The sequence below is a fragment of the Megalobrama amblycephala genome, linkage group LG10, assembly GCF_018812025.1.
Source record: "Megalobrama amblycephala isolate DHTTF-2021 linkage group LG10, ASM1881202v1, whole genome shotgun sequence".
Taxonomy (NCBI): domain Eukaryota; kingdom Metazoa; phylum Chordata; class Actinopteri; order Cypriniformes; family Xenocyprididae; genus Megalobrama; species Megalobrama amblycephala.
The window spans coordinates 37,217,219-37,232,019 of NC_063053.1; the positions used below are offsets into that span (position 1 = coordinate 37,217,219).

Here is a 14,801-nt window from a genome sequence, read left to right on the forward strand (position 1 = left end):
ATAAAAGATCAATATATGTATGCAGACGTTATAACACATTTCCTGTTTCCTTTTCTCGCCATAAATTCGTTGCCTCGCCACGGCCAAACCGTTCGAGATATCAAAAATCCCCTGGCAATTTTTAATCATCAGTGTCTTGACTTCATGCTGACCGAGTTTGGTGGCGATCGGATTAATCGTCTAGGAGGAGTATATCAAATTCCAGAGCATGCGTTTTTCAAACAACCCTTAATAGCTGACTTCCTGTTGGCGTGGTGTTTAACTTAGAGCACGAAAGTTGTTCGGCCCGATGAGGTCTATATGTGTACTGAGTTTCATACTAATACGTGCAAGCGTGTTTAATATATGGACCAAATTTTCAGACTTTTTTCAAGGGGCGCTGTCGAGCCCCCCTGCCACGCCCGGGTACCAGCCTCTCCGGCGTCCTAATGGCGCGGATTCCAATGTGTGTGCCAATTTTCAAGAGTTTTTGAGCATGTTAAGGCCCCCAAAAAGCCCCGGAAGACGGAAAAAAAATAAAAAAAAAAAAAAAAAAAAAAATAATAATAATCCTTAGAAGAACAAGAGGGCCCTGCGCGAATTTTCGCTTGGGCCCTAATAATAATCCTTAGAGAACAAGAGGCCCTGCGCGAATTTTCGCTTGGGCCCTAATAATAATAATCCTTAGAAGAACAAGAGGGCCTGCGCGAATTTTCGCTTGGGCCCTAATAATAATCCTTAGAAGAACAAGAGGGCCCTGCGCGCTTAATTCGCTTGGGCCCTAATAATAATCCTTAGAAGAACAAGAGGGCCCTTCGCCATTTCATTGGCTTGGGCCCTAATAATAAATGGAGCAATTCCAATAGGGTCCTCACACCATCGGTGCTCGGGCCCTAATAATAATAACAAACGGAGCAATTCCAATAGGGTCCTCACACCATCGGTGCTCGGGCCCTAATAATAATAATAATAATAATAATAATAATAATAATAAACGGAGCAATTCCAATAGGGTCCTCACACCATCGGTGCTCGGGCCTAATAATAATAATAATAAATATAGCTGCGAGCAGCGATGGCGGGCCCAAGCCCGGTGGCACCGCCACCCCGGTGGCTTCAGGGCAACTGTGCACAGCGGGCAATAGGCACTTAAAACGGTTAAACATCAAAGGACTATGTCAAATTCACTCCACATTTACTGCACTACAAGGTGCCACTATAGAGCCCCTCCTCCCTGCCCATTTCAAAGGATTACATGTGCCAAGTTTTAACATTATTCTGATGAATTTTGAAGCAAATCAGGTAAAAATAAGAGGGGATCTCAATGTATGCTGAAAGTGACACATTTTCTGCTTCCAGTTGGTGGCGCTATTACTTTGAATCACAATAGTCACATCCATGTGATCAGCCTTGTACAACGAAGACTAAGCCGAAGTTTCATCAAAATCAATTAATGTATGCAGAAGTTATAACACTTTGTTTCCCTTTTCTTGCCATAAATTCGTTGCCTCGCCACGGCCAAACCGTTTGAGATATCCAAAATCCGTTTGCAATTAAACAACTTCAATGTGTTAGCAACAAGTTAAAAAAAGTTTGGTGTAAATTGGATAAACCCTGTAGGAGCAGTAGTATAAAATTCATAGCCTGTTTTTTCAAAAAATTAACATTCAAACCAAAATAGCTGACTTCCTGTTGGTCGGAGCTAATGAATGTAAATTAGAAAATTGTCCGGCTTGATGAGAACAATATGTGTACGAGTTTGGTGATTGTAGGAAAAACTAACCCCCCACTTTTGTCAAAAGGTGGCGCTACTGAGCCCCTCCACCACGCCCATTTCTATGGCTTTGTCCATGTCTACTGGTTGACAATATTGATGTGTGTGTCGAGTTTCATGCAATTTGAAGCATGTTAAGAGCCTCAAAAACACTCAAGAATATTATTACAGTTTGACCTGTTGCCATGGCAACAATATTTCAAATATCAAAAATCCTGTCATAGGTCTACATCTGCTGTGTATGACATTACACTGATGAAGTTTGAAGCAAATCAGGTAAAATAAGAGGGTGATCTCAAAACATTTCAAAAAGTGATACACTTCCTGCTGCCAGTTGGTGGCGCTATAACTTTGACTCACAATAGTCACATCCATGTGATCAGACTCCTATAACGAACACACTCGTGAAGTTTCATAAAGATCAATATATGTATGCAGACGTTATAACACATTTCCTGTTTCCTTTTTCTCGCCATAAATTCGTTGCCTCGCCACGGCCAAACCGTTCGAGATATCAAAAATCCCCTGGCAATTTTTAATCATCAGTGTCTTGACTTCATGCTGACCGAGTTTGGTGGCGATCGGATTAATCGTCTAGGAGGAGTATATCAAATTCCAGAGCATGCGTTTTTCAACAACCCTTAATAGCTGACTTCCTGTTGCGTGGTGTTTAACTTAGAGCACGAAAGTTGTTCGGCCCGATGAGGTCTATATGTGTACTGAGTTTCATACTAATACGTGCAAGCGTGTTTAATATATGGACCAAATTTTCAGACTTTTTTCAAGGGGGCGCTGTCGAGCCCCCTGCCACGCCCGGGTACCAGCCTCTCCGGCGTCCTAATGGCCGCGGATTCCAATGTGTGTGCCAATTTTCAAGAGTTTTTGAGCATGTTAAGGCCCCCAAAAAGCCCCGGAAGACGGAAAAAAAATAAAAAAAAAAAAAAAAAAAAAATAATAAATATAGCTGCGAGCAGCGATGGCGGCCCAAGCCCGGTGGCACCGCCACCCCGGTGGCTTCAGGGCAACTGTGCACAGCGGGCAATAGGCACTTAAAACGGTTAAACATCAAAGGACTATGTCAAATTCACTCCACATTTACTGCACTACAAGGTGCCACTATAGAGCCCCTCCTCCCTGCCCATTTTCAAAGGATTACATGTGCCAAGTTTTAACATTATTCTGATGAATTTTGAAGCAAATCAGGTAAAAATAAGAGGGTGATCTCAATGTATGCTGAAAGTGACACATTTTCTGCTTCCAGTTGGTGGCGCTATTACTTTGAATCACAATAGTCACATCCATGTGATCAGCCTTGTACAACGAAGACTAAGCCGAAGTTTCATCAAAATCAATTAATGTATGCAGAAGTTATAACACTTTGTTTCCCTTTTCTTGCCATAAATTCGTTGCCTCGCCACGGCCAAACCGTTTGAGATATCCAAAATCCGTTTGCAATTAAACAACTTCAATGTGTTAGCAACAAGTTAAAAAAAGTTTGGTGTAAATTGGATAAACCCTGTAGGAGCAGTAGTATAAAATTCATAGCCTGTTTTTTCAAAAAATTAACATTCAAACCAAAATAGCTGACTTCCTGTTGGTCGGAGCTAATGAATGTAAATTAGAAAATTGTCCGGCTTGATGAGAACAATATGTGTACCGAGTTTGGTGATTGTAGGAAAACTAACCCCCCACTTTTGTCAAAAGGTGGCGCTACTGAGCCCCTCCACCACGCCCATTTCTATGGCTTTGTCCATGTCTACTGGTTGACAATATTGATGTGTGTGTCGAGTTTCATGCAATTTGAAGCATGTTAAGAGCCTCAAAAACACTCAAGAATATTATTACAGTTTGACCTGTTGCCATGGCAACAATATTTCAAATATCAAAAATCCTGTCATAGGTCTACATCTGCTGTGTATTGACATTACACTGATGAAGTTTGAAGCAAATCAGGTAAAAATAAGAGGGTGATCTCAAAACATTTCAAAAAGTGATACACTTCCTGCTGCCAGTTGGTGGCGCTATAACTTTGACTCACAATAGTCACATCCATGTGATCAGACTCCTATAACGAACACACTCGTGAAGTTTCATAAAGATCAATATATGTATGCAGACGTTATAACACATTTCCTGTTTCCTTTTTCTCGCCATAAATTCGTTGCCTCGCCACGGCCAAACCGTTCGAGATATCAAAAATCCCCTGGCAATTTTTAATCATCAGTGTCTTGACTTCATGCTGACCGAGTTTGGTGGCGATCGGATTAATCGTCTAGGAGGAGTATATCAAATTCCAGAGCATGCGTTTTTCAAACAACCCTTAATAGCTGACTTCCTGTTGGCGTGGTGTTTAACTTAGAGCACGAAAGTTGTTCGGCCCGATGAGGTCTATATGTGTACTGAGTTTCATACTAATACGTGCAAGCGTGTTTAATATATGGACCAAATTTTCAGACTTTTTTCAAGGGGGCGCTGTCGAGCCCCCCTGCCACGCCCGGGTACCAGCCTCTCCGGCGTCCTAATGGCCGCGGATTCCAATGTGTGTGCCAATTTTCAAGAGTTTTTGAGCATGTTAAGGCCCCCAAAAAGCCCCGGAAGACGGAAAAAAAAAAAAAAAAAAAAAAAAAAAAAAAAAATAATAATAATCCTTAGAAGAACAAGAGGGCCCTGCGCGAATTTTCGCTTGGGCCCTAATAATCCTTAGAAGAACAAGAGGGCCCTGCGCGAATTTTCGCTTGGGCCCTAATAAACGGAGCAATTCCAATAGGGTCCTCACACCATCGTGCTCGGCCCAATAATAATAATAATAATAATAATAATAATAATAATAATAAATATAGCTGCGAGCAGCGATGGCGGGCCCAAGCCCGGTGGCACCGCCACCCCGGTGGCTTCAGGGCAACTGTGCACAGCGGGCAATAGGCACTTAAAACGGTTAAACATCAAAGGACTATGTCAAATTCACTCCACATTTACTGCACTACAAGGTGCCACTATAGAGCCCCTCCTCCCTGCCCATTTTCAAAGGATTACATGTGCCAAGTTTTAACATTATTCTGATGAATTTTGAAGCAAATCAGGTAAAAATAAGAGGGTGATCTCAATGTATGCTGAAAGTGACACATTTTCTGCTTCCAGTTGGTGGCGCTATTACTTTGAATCACAATAGTCACATCCATGTGATCAGCCTTGTACAACGAAGACTAAGCCGAAGTTTCATCAAAATCAATTAATGTATGCAGAAGTTATAACACTTTGTTTCCCTTTTCTTGCCATAAATTCGTTGCCTCGCCACGGCCAAACCGTTTGAGATATCCAAAATCCGTTTGCAATTAAACAACTTCAATGTGTTAGCAACAAGTTAAAAAAAGTTTGGTGTAAATTGGATAAACCCTGTAGGAGCAGTAGTATAAAATTCATAGCCTGTTTTTTCAAAAAATTAACATTCAAACCAAAATAGCTGACTTCCTGTTGGTCGGAGCTAATGAATGTAAATTAGAAAATTGTCCGGCTTGATGAGAACAATATGTGTACCGAGTTTGGTGACTCTAGGAAAACTAACCCCCCCACTTTTGTCAAAAGGTGGCGCTACTGAGCCCCTCCACCACGCCCATTTCTATGGCTTTGTCCATGTCTACTGGTTGACAATATTGATGTGTGTGTCGAGTTTCATGCAATTTGAAGCATGTTAAGAGCCTCAAAAACACTCAAGAATATTATTACAGTTTGACCTGTTGCCATGGCAACAATATTTCAAATATCAAAAATCCTGTCATAGGTCTACATCTGCTGTGTATTGACATTACACTGATGAAGTTTGAAGCAAATCAGGTAAAAATAAGAGGGTGATCTCAAAACATTTCAAAAAGTGATACACTTCCTGCTGCCAGTTGGTGGCGCTATAACTTTGACTCACAATAGTCACATCCATGTGATCAGACTCCTATAACGAACACACTCGTGAAGTTTCATAAAGATCAATATATGTATGCAGACGTTATAACACATTTCCTGTTTCCTTTTTCTCGCCATAAATTCGTTGCCTCGCCACGGCCAAACCGTTCGAGATATCAAAAATCCCCTGGCAATTTTTAATCATCAGTGTCTTGACTTCATGCTGACCGAGTTTGGTGGCGATCGGATTAATCGTCTAGGAGGAGTATATCAAATTCCAGAGCATGCGTTTTTCAAACAACCCTTAATAGCTGACTTCCTGTTGGCGTGGTGTTTAACTTAGAGCACGAAAGTTGTTCGGCCCGATGAGGTCTATATGTGTACTGAGTTTCATACTAATACGTGCAAGCGTGTTTAATATATGGACCAAATTTTCAGACTTTTTTCAAGGGGGCGCTGTCGAGCCCCCCTGCCACGCCCGGGTACCAGCCTCTCCGGCGTCCTAATGGCCGCGGATTCCAATGTGTGTGCCAATTTTCAAGAGTTTTTGAGCATGTTAAGGCCCCCAAAAAGCCCCGGAAGACGGAAAAAAAAAAAAAAAAAAAAAAAAAAAAAAAAATAATAATAATCCTTAGAAGAACAAGAGGGCCCTGCGCGAATTTTCGCTTGGGCCCTAATAATCCTTAGAAAAACAAGAGGGCCCTGCGCGAATTTTCGCTTGGGCCCTAATAATAAACGGAGCAATTCCAATAGGGTCCTCACACCATCGGTGCTCGGGCCCTAATAATAATCCTAAAGAAAACAATAGGGCCTTCAGCCCCTTGGGCTTTGGCCCTAATAATAATCCTTAGAAGAACAAGAGGGCCCTGCGCGCTTAATTCGCTTGGGCCCTAATAAACGGAGCAATTCCAATAGGGTCCTCACACCATCGGTGCTCGGGCCCTAATAATAATAATAAACGGAGCAATTCCAATAGGGTCCTCACACCATCGGTGCTCGGGCCCTAATAATAAATTGGCAAGTTTGAGTCATTTCTGTGAATTAAACTATCCATTTCAATTAACCAATTAAAAACTAAAGATTTTATTAAAATGTTTTAGTAACAACATTTTAGGTACAAATTGATTCTTCATGTATTGGTACATAAATCTTATTCTGTTACTTAAAATTAGGGATGTCCCGATCACATTTTTTTGCCCTCGAGTCCGAGTCATTTAATTTTGAGTATCTACCGATACCGAGTCCCGATCCGATACTTCTATAATACATAAAAAAGAATAAAGAAGAGCGAAAAAAACAGATCCAGGATCCAGGAACAGTGCTTTTCAGGTTTTTCAGGTATCTAACAGTAATCAAATAGTAATCAAATATAAAATATCACTGCATATTATCTTTACTGTATAAAATAAATAATGATTAATCATTATTGAAGTTACAAAAACTATTCAGTCAAGAGTAGTGAGTGATTTCTTTGTTATTTGTTTTTTGATTTAACATTAAAAACAGGCAGCAGGAATATTTTTTTTTCACTTTAAGACATGCACATCCAGTACATACTGTTACACATGCGCTGTCTTTCTCGACTAATATACGTTCACTTAAGACATAACCGACTATGTTTGCTAGGATACTTGCTAAGACGGGCATGTTGACATAATTTTTGTATGAATTTGTCCGCTGAATCGCAAGACTTGAAAGAGAACTCAGTATTTGCGCGCTGACTGAAATAAGCGTGTGCGCGCTTCGGATGAGCGCACACAAATCTCCTCACAGCGCGCGAGCTCTCTTTCGCGTCTTCTTGAAGGTTTAAATCAGCAAGGCTTAAATGAGTTAGTTTAAACACAGATAGAAACGTGTGCTGTTCAGGTCTCACCTGCGCTCGCGCTATCAACACCCGGGTGACGGCGTAAATGACTGGACATTAGAGCAGACGGCACTCGCAGTTAACAGTTTACAAAGAGTGACTGTTTTGTCCACGCTTTCTGATTATCGTTGTTGTAACGTTTTGCGCATCCATCGACTGAAACATACATTATCTGAACTCTGTCTGTTTTCCACGTTGCTATTTTAAACCATATTAACCAATAGATGCGTCGTCATTCGAGATGGGCCGCAGTGCAAGTGCGTACCGAACCGTAAGTGGAGAACCGTACGGTTCGATTTTTTTCTTACCGAGAACCGTTGCACCCCTAATACATATATATCCGAGTCCTGATCGGGAGGTAACGTCCGATTCCGATCGAGTCTGAAACCACGTGATCGGGCCCGATTTCCGATCACGTGATCGGATCTGGACATCCCTACTTAAAATAGTGAAAAACTGTGGAACACATGCCTTATTTAATTTTTTTTACCTTTTTATTGTATTTTAATTCTAGTATTAAACATTCTGATTTAAATTGTCTACAATTAAGGCTCTGACTCTAAAAATTGTCCATACTTATAACACAATAGCTGAGTCCACACCAACTATAATGATAACAACAATGAAAATGCTGGACAACACTTTTGACCACTACTCTGTATATAATCTGATACCATCACTATTCCATGGTGCCATCTCAATTTCTTAAGGGAAGTGATATGTGGTGTTTGGTACCTTAAGGCTATTATTGAGGCTCTTGGCTTTGGACTGGACCTCTCTGGTATATTTCAGAACTCTTTCATACAGAACCAGAGCTTCACTCCATTTCTTCACCAGAACATAGGACTGAGCTATATAGAAACACCTGTTCAGAGTGCAAGGACACAAGCATTAAACTATTCAAACAGAGAAAAAAAATATCTAAATGACAGATCATGTATGCAAGTACACATAGGCCCTGTTTCTGGTATTAAGATATTTTAAAACATTGTAAACCTCATTTGCACCCGAATTAAGAACTGAACTCTTGTGATCGGACCATCAAAAATCCACTTTAATACCAGGTGGAAACAAGGCCATACATGCAAGCAGTCTTGTAGATTTAAATCAATGGAGGTGGCATTAAACTCGCCTGTAAGCCTTGTAGACCAGAGTCTTGAGTGCCACTTCTTTCTGGAAGGTGTGATCTTCCTCTAGACCCTGCAGTGATGACAGCTCAGCAAGACTCTGGAAATGAAAGAAATAGTATAAAATGAAAAGAAATGAGAAGGAAGAGGCATAACAGGCATACTGTTCAACTGTGTGATGCTTCATGCTTTAACTACTTCTCTGGATCCTTTGCCAATCTATTATGCACAATTCCTGTTCAAGACCATTAACTCTAAAATGTAAAAGTTAGTTTTATGAAAAGTAACATCACTTTCATGTGAATATTTGTAAGGGTGTAACAATATTGTTCCACAATATATCATGATAGAAGATGTGACATTATGCATTGTGGATGCGAAAAATGAATTACGATATGTGTTAATCATAAAACCATTTAAAAAAGGTCTTCACGGCCTACAACAGCTAAAGAACCAAAACCTACAAAGACACTGACAATAGAATAAAAATGACTATTTCATATTTAAATGACTATTTTTTGTTTTTTCATCAAATTACAAACGCACACACGCAGTATAGACACACACTCAGAAAACTGTACACGTGCATAGAAACTTGTTGTTAATAGTTTCGCAACTGAAAAGCTACACAACATTTCAGTAGCAAGGTAATAACATTGCTGTTTTTGAAGAAGTTAAACTTATAGCTTCACTATTTGTACACTCTAAACCCAGATTTTGTCTTAATGAAACATTTTAAGTGGTCATTACTTATTCTTTGTTGTTTTTGAAAAAGCATTGCCATTACTAAATCAAATTAGTTGTTTGCACTAATCAAACGAAACATTGAGTGCACTGATCATGTTAAGCTGTGACAACTCGGAATGTTATGCTGTTGCGAGGGAGGGAGGGGCCTATTGAAACAGGTGACTGAGGAGCGCGCTGTTTGAAGAGTCTACTCGTCCTGGCGATGCAGCACGCTAAACATGGATTTTTTTTAAAGAAACTTTAAACGGTGAGTGTATAAATCTTATCTTTCTGACAAAGTGATTATACCAAAACCGGGCCAATGTTAGTTGAACGCTAAAAATGTAGTGTTAATGTGCCGGTCAACGTTGTTTTTTTTGTTTTCTTCTGTCGGTTCACAGATTAGCTAACGTTAACATTTAAATTCACTGTTTCTGTCAGGTCAGTTTATAACCTTAGCCAGTGTGTTTCTGTATGTTCACAGTTTAGCTATAACGTTTGCATTTGTTGTTTTTATGTCTGTTCATATGAGCATGTGTGAATGTACACATGCTTGTGTCTAACGTATGTCTCTTTGGTGTATTATTATGGTAACGGTTCAAAAATTTGCTTTTTAAGGTCCATAAGCCAGATGGTGAATGTTGTCCTGCTCTTTTTACATAAGATCAGGTACGTTCAAGAGTGTAATTACTTATCTATCTTTCTATTATTATTTAATGTTACTATTGTCAGTGTCATATACACACCCTCATGCTTTCTCAGATGTATGACTTTCTTTCTTCAGATGAACAAACATTTTTTTTTTTTTTTTTTTTGTGGAAAATACTTAATCTCTGAGTCCATATAATGCAAGTATTCAGGACCCCCAAAGTTGACACTTTAAAAAAGCACATTAAGTGAACATTGATAATCCACACAATCACAGTTGATGAATCAACGTCTTGTGGGTTTGTATGAATTACCAATGTGTTCATTTTGTGTGGTTTTTGAAGCATCAACTACCGTCTCGTACACTTGCATTATATATAAGTTAAGCTCACAGAAATGATTTATGAAATGCATAAACACCTGGGACAGCATAAGGGTGTGTAAATGATGAGCAAATTTTCATGTTTGGGTGAAGTATCCCTTTAATCTGTTCTCACACACAACACGGGTACCTTCAACCACAGTATAACTTAGTTTTTTAAATGTGCTACTCTATTATATTATATACTATTTTACAGGTGTTCATGGAGTTCAACTGGATTGTGGGAAAGAACCTCAAGCAGGAATTCTATGAAAGCACTGATCGACACAGTCTTCATCTAATTGATATCTTTTGATCTAAGAGAGGGAATGTTGGACAGCTGTTGACACTGCTTTTTTACAACATACCAGGGTTAGTCCAAATCCATTATACACTTGCATTGTTGCATAGTTTTGCATATTTTTTTACAGTAATGAAAATGTCACAATAAGGTTGTCCAATAAAATCAAATTTGTGTTTTGTTGGTTCAGCTTACTTGTAGATCATTTCTTGTAATTCTAGTTATGTAACTTTGTGTTTTATTTTACCACCCAATAGACTCAAGAGCCAACTGATATTACTGGTTACTGGTGCTCAGAGGGCTCCCAATTGACCTTGGTAACAACCCCACAAACTTCTTCAAATCATGCTTTGTAAGTAACTTATTTTCTCAAAGGACCATGACAACATAATTCTTTTATTAATTGATAGTCCTTGTGTTTGATAAAATGTGTGCACAGTGCTTAAAGTGTTAGTTCACCCAAAAATGAAATTTCTGTCATTAATTACTCACCCTCCCTCATATCGTCCCAAACCCATAAGACCAATGTTCTTCTTCGGAAAACAAATTATGATATTTTTGATGAAATCTGAGGGTTTCTGAACCACACATTGGCAGCAACATCATTGCACCTTTTGAGGTCCAGAAAGGTAGTAAAGACATCGTGAAATTGTCCACGTGACAGTGGTTCATGTTAAAGCAACAAGAATACTTTTTATGCGCAAAAACAAAAAAAAATAATGACTTTATTTAACAATTTCTTCTCTACCCTGTCAGTTTCCTATGCTGTTGATGTAGTAAATGCATTGCAGCACTTCCCTTTTTTTTTTTCTTGGTATTGACAAACGCTGTACAAGTGAGCAGCACAATGCATGCGTGTGATGATGCTGACACAGGAGCCGGCCAATACTGAGTTGGCGTTTTGACAGAACATGGAAGCGCTGCATTCACTACGTCAACTGCGCAGGAGACTGACATAGAGGAGAAGAAAGTGTTGAATAAAGTCGCTATTTTTGTTTTGTTTGTGCACAAAAAAAAAAAAAAAGTATTCTCGCAGTCACTTTGACTATTTTAACATACACTTTAGTACCTTTCTGGACCTTAAAAGTTGCAACGACTTCGCTGCCTATGTGTGGATCAGAAACACTCATATTTTATCAGAATGTTAATTTGTGTTCCAAAGATGAACAAACGTCTTACAGGTTTGGAACAACATGAGGGTGAGTTATTAGTGACAGGAATTTAATTTTTGGGTGAACCCTTTAAATCACTGAAACTTAGTAGCAAAAGGTCTTTCTAACCTCTTCCTATATTCAAATTGTGCTACTATTTATCTATAGACATATTCTGCAACCACTTCACACATTCCCTCATGTGTCTGTCTCATTAAAAGACTATATTGTTTAACATTATTGATGGTTATGTAATAAGACATTTCATGAATGTTCTCTGTTGTTAGGGCTCCGATGATGATCACTCATTTTGCCACCTTGATTTTGGGATGTGATGGAAGGTATTAAAGACTTGCCAAAAGCTGTGTGCATTCTATTTGGACTTGGATATGCACTGCATCTCAACTACCTCAAATCAATGAAGAACACATTCCAGTTCACCCAACAAGTTCTTCTCATGTTGGGCCACAGCGAACTAAAATCCAGCTTACAAAAACTAAAAAAAAAAAAAAACATTTACAATTTGATTTTCACAAAAGAATTGTGAGAAGTTTCCATGACGATGTGAATCTTTGAACATATTCTTGTTCAGATTGTCCAGTCACTGCAGTAAGTGCTCTAAAGTTTACCAGTGCCTGTGCTACAAGTGTACTGTATGTTTAAAATGGCATATTGTTGCTCTATTGATACGAGTTATGTCGTCAACTCAAAAGTTGTGTGTGTGGGTGTGTGCGTGTGTGGTCTTTTTCTTTAATCTTAAAAAAAAAAAAAAAAAAACCTTCTGTTGTCTGCATATTGTTGAATACTGTGTGCATTTTACAATTGTTAAGCAAAAAGATTTGGTTATGCAAAAATTTTTTACTTGTCTTTTTGGTTTACAAGTTATGTACATTGAAGTGTTTCCCTTTTATTGTCAACAATAAAAAAAAAAAAAAAACATTGAAATGTTGTTGTTTAATTTCTTAAATTTAGATTTTTTTTTTGTAGATGTTTTTTTTTAAGTAGTATTATTTTTTAAATTACAAGACATTACTTAAATATAACATTTATTTCTACTTAAAATCATTTGTTTACCTTAATAGTTATTTTATAAAACGTATGCTCAAAAACAATAATGTAAACTAATGAGTTTCAGTAAAGAGTACTAATATAAACTTGATTTGTCTACTGCACAACTTAAGATTTTATGTTCATACAACTTAACCTGTTTAGTTTCCACTTGTGCAAAAACTAAACTGGATTAGTGCAACGGGTTTCCACGCAATTTTCTAGTAAAGTCAACTAATCCGGGTTAAGAGTGTAGAGACGCTGCTGCCAAACACTGTTGAGAGTTGCACAAACTCAGGTAATTCACACTTAAATGTAGTCATTAGAGAAAGAGAGAGATCGTCTACATACCAATGGCTCAAGCCTATGTTACTAGCTCTAAACTGTCTTGGAATTAGCAATGGAGGCATGGGATGAAACACATAAGAAATTGGTTATCCACAAGACGTTTTTTTCCTGCATTGAAAATATTTTTTATATTTATTTTCGGCCGCCAAAATCAATCTGTCCCGCCAAAGATTTATTTCATCATTTAATGTGACAATACTTGTCTTGGAGTGTAAATGCAAAATATAGAGTGGTGCAGGTATGACGTCAGAACCTGGAATCTAATTAGCTGCTGGTTGCTTTGAGATTTTCGTTTTGGATTTTATAATGGTGTTTTTCAATGTATGAAAAATAAAACCTGTGTTAACACATAACTTGATAGCCTAATACTTAGATGCTTTGTTCTACAACATACACTGCACACACTCACACTATAGACCTGCCACTTTTTCTATGTAATGCAAAGACTTTGACTGTTGTTCATTTTATTACTAACTTTTCAAATTAGTCATTTAGTGATTTTTACCACCTAGAAATTCACAGATTTTTAAATATAAAATAGTTCTAAGCACTGCTTTATGATCTGTCCTTACAGTGATTATTTTTTATTTCATAAATCAGGGATGCAAACAGGTAAGGAGGAAAAAGGTAAGAACATCGTGTGGGGCAGGAGAATGCTCCGCACTGATTTTTTAAAGGTGCCCTAGAACTTTTTTTAAAAAGATGTAATACAAGTCTAAGGTGTCCCCTGAATGTGTCTGTGAAGTTTCAGCTCAAAATACCCCATAGATTATTTTTAATTCATTTTTTTTAACTGCCTATTTTGGGGCATCATTATAAATGAGCCGATTCAGCCCTTTAATTCTCGTGCTTCACGCCCACGGAGCTCGCGCTTGCCTTGAACAGTGCATAAACAAAGTTTACACAGCTAATATAACCCTCAAATGGATCTTTACAAAGTGTTCGTCATGCATGCTGCATGCATGCATCGGATTATGTGAGTATTGTATACTGTTATATTGTTTACATTTGATTCTGAATTAATTTGAGGCTGTGCTCCTTGGCTAACGGCTAATGCTACACTGTTGGAGAGATTTATAAAGAATGAAGCTGTGTTTATGCATTATACAGACTGCAAGTGTTTAAAAATGAAAATAGCGACGGCTCTTGTCTCCGTGAATACAGTAAGAAACGATGGTAACTTTAACCACATTTAAAGGTCCCGTTTTTCGTGGTTTTTTGAAGCTTTGATTGTGTTTATAGTGTGCAATATAACATGTTCATGTTTTGCGTGTAAAAAAAAAAAAAAAACAGTATTTTTCACATAATTTACTTATCTGTATACCGCTGTTTCCACTGTCATAAAAACAGGCTGATGACTTCCTTGTTCTATGAAGTCCCTCCTTCAGAAATACGTAACGAGTTCTGATTGTGTCAGCGGTTCCTGTGTTGTGATTCGACAGCAGCTTAGCGCTCCTTGCCCGGAAAGGTCACGCCTCTTACCATAACGTGGAGATGCATGCGCTCTGTGTTATTGTAAACACAGTTTTACATGTGGATTATAATTTTCGGGAACCGAGTTAAACATAAATTGTAACCATT

The 14,801-nt window shown here is 38.4% G+C and overlaps 1 protein-coding gene across 3 annotated transcripts in view; it reads right to left on the minus strand.

The window, feature by feature from the left end:
* Nucleotides 1-8,035: 8,035 nt before the first annotated feature.
* Nucleotides 8,036-14,801, minus strand: part of LOC125277544 (signal recognition particle subunit SRP68-like) — a 39,910-nt gene continuing 33,144 nt past the window's right edge. For all 3 annotated transcript variants that reach the window (XM_048205998.1, XM_048205996.1, XM_048205997.1), the window contains exons 12-13: nt 8,644-8,738; nt 8,036-8,376 (exon numbers count right to left, since the gene is read on the minus strand). In XM_048205998.1, the coding sequence (XP_048061955.1) occupies nt 8,217-8,376; nt 8,644-8,738 (255 nt within the window). In that variant the 3' untranslated portion in view covers nt 8,036-8,216. The remainder of the gene's footprint in view (nt 8,377-8,643; nt 8,739-14,801) is intronic.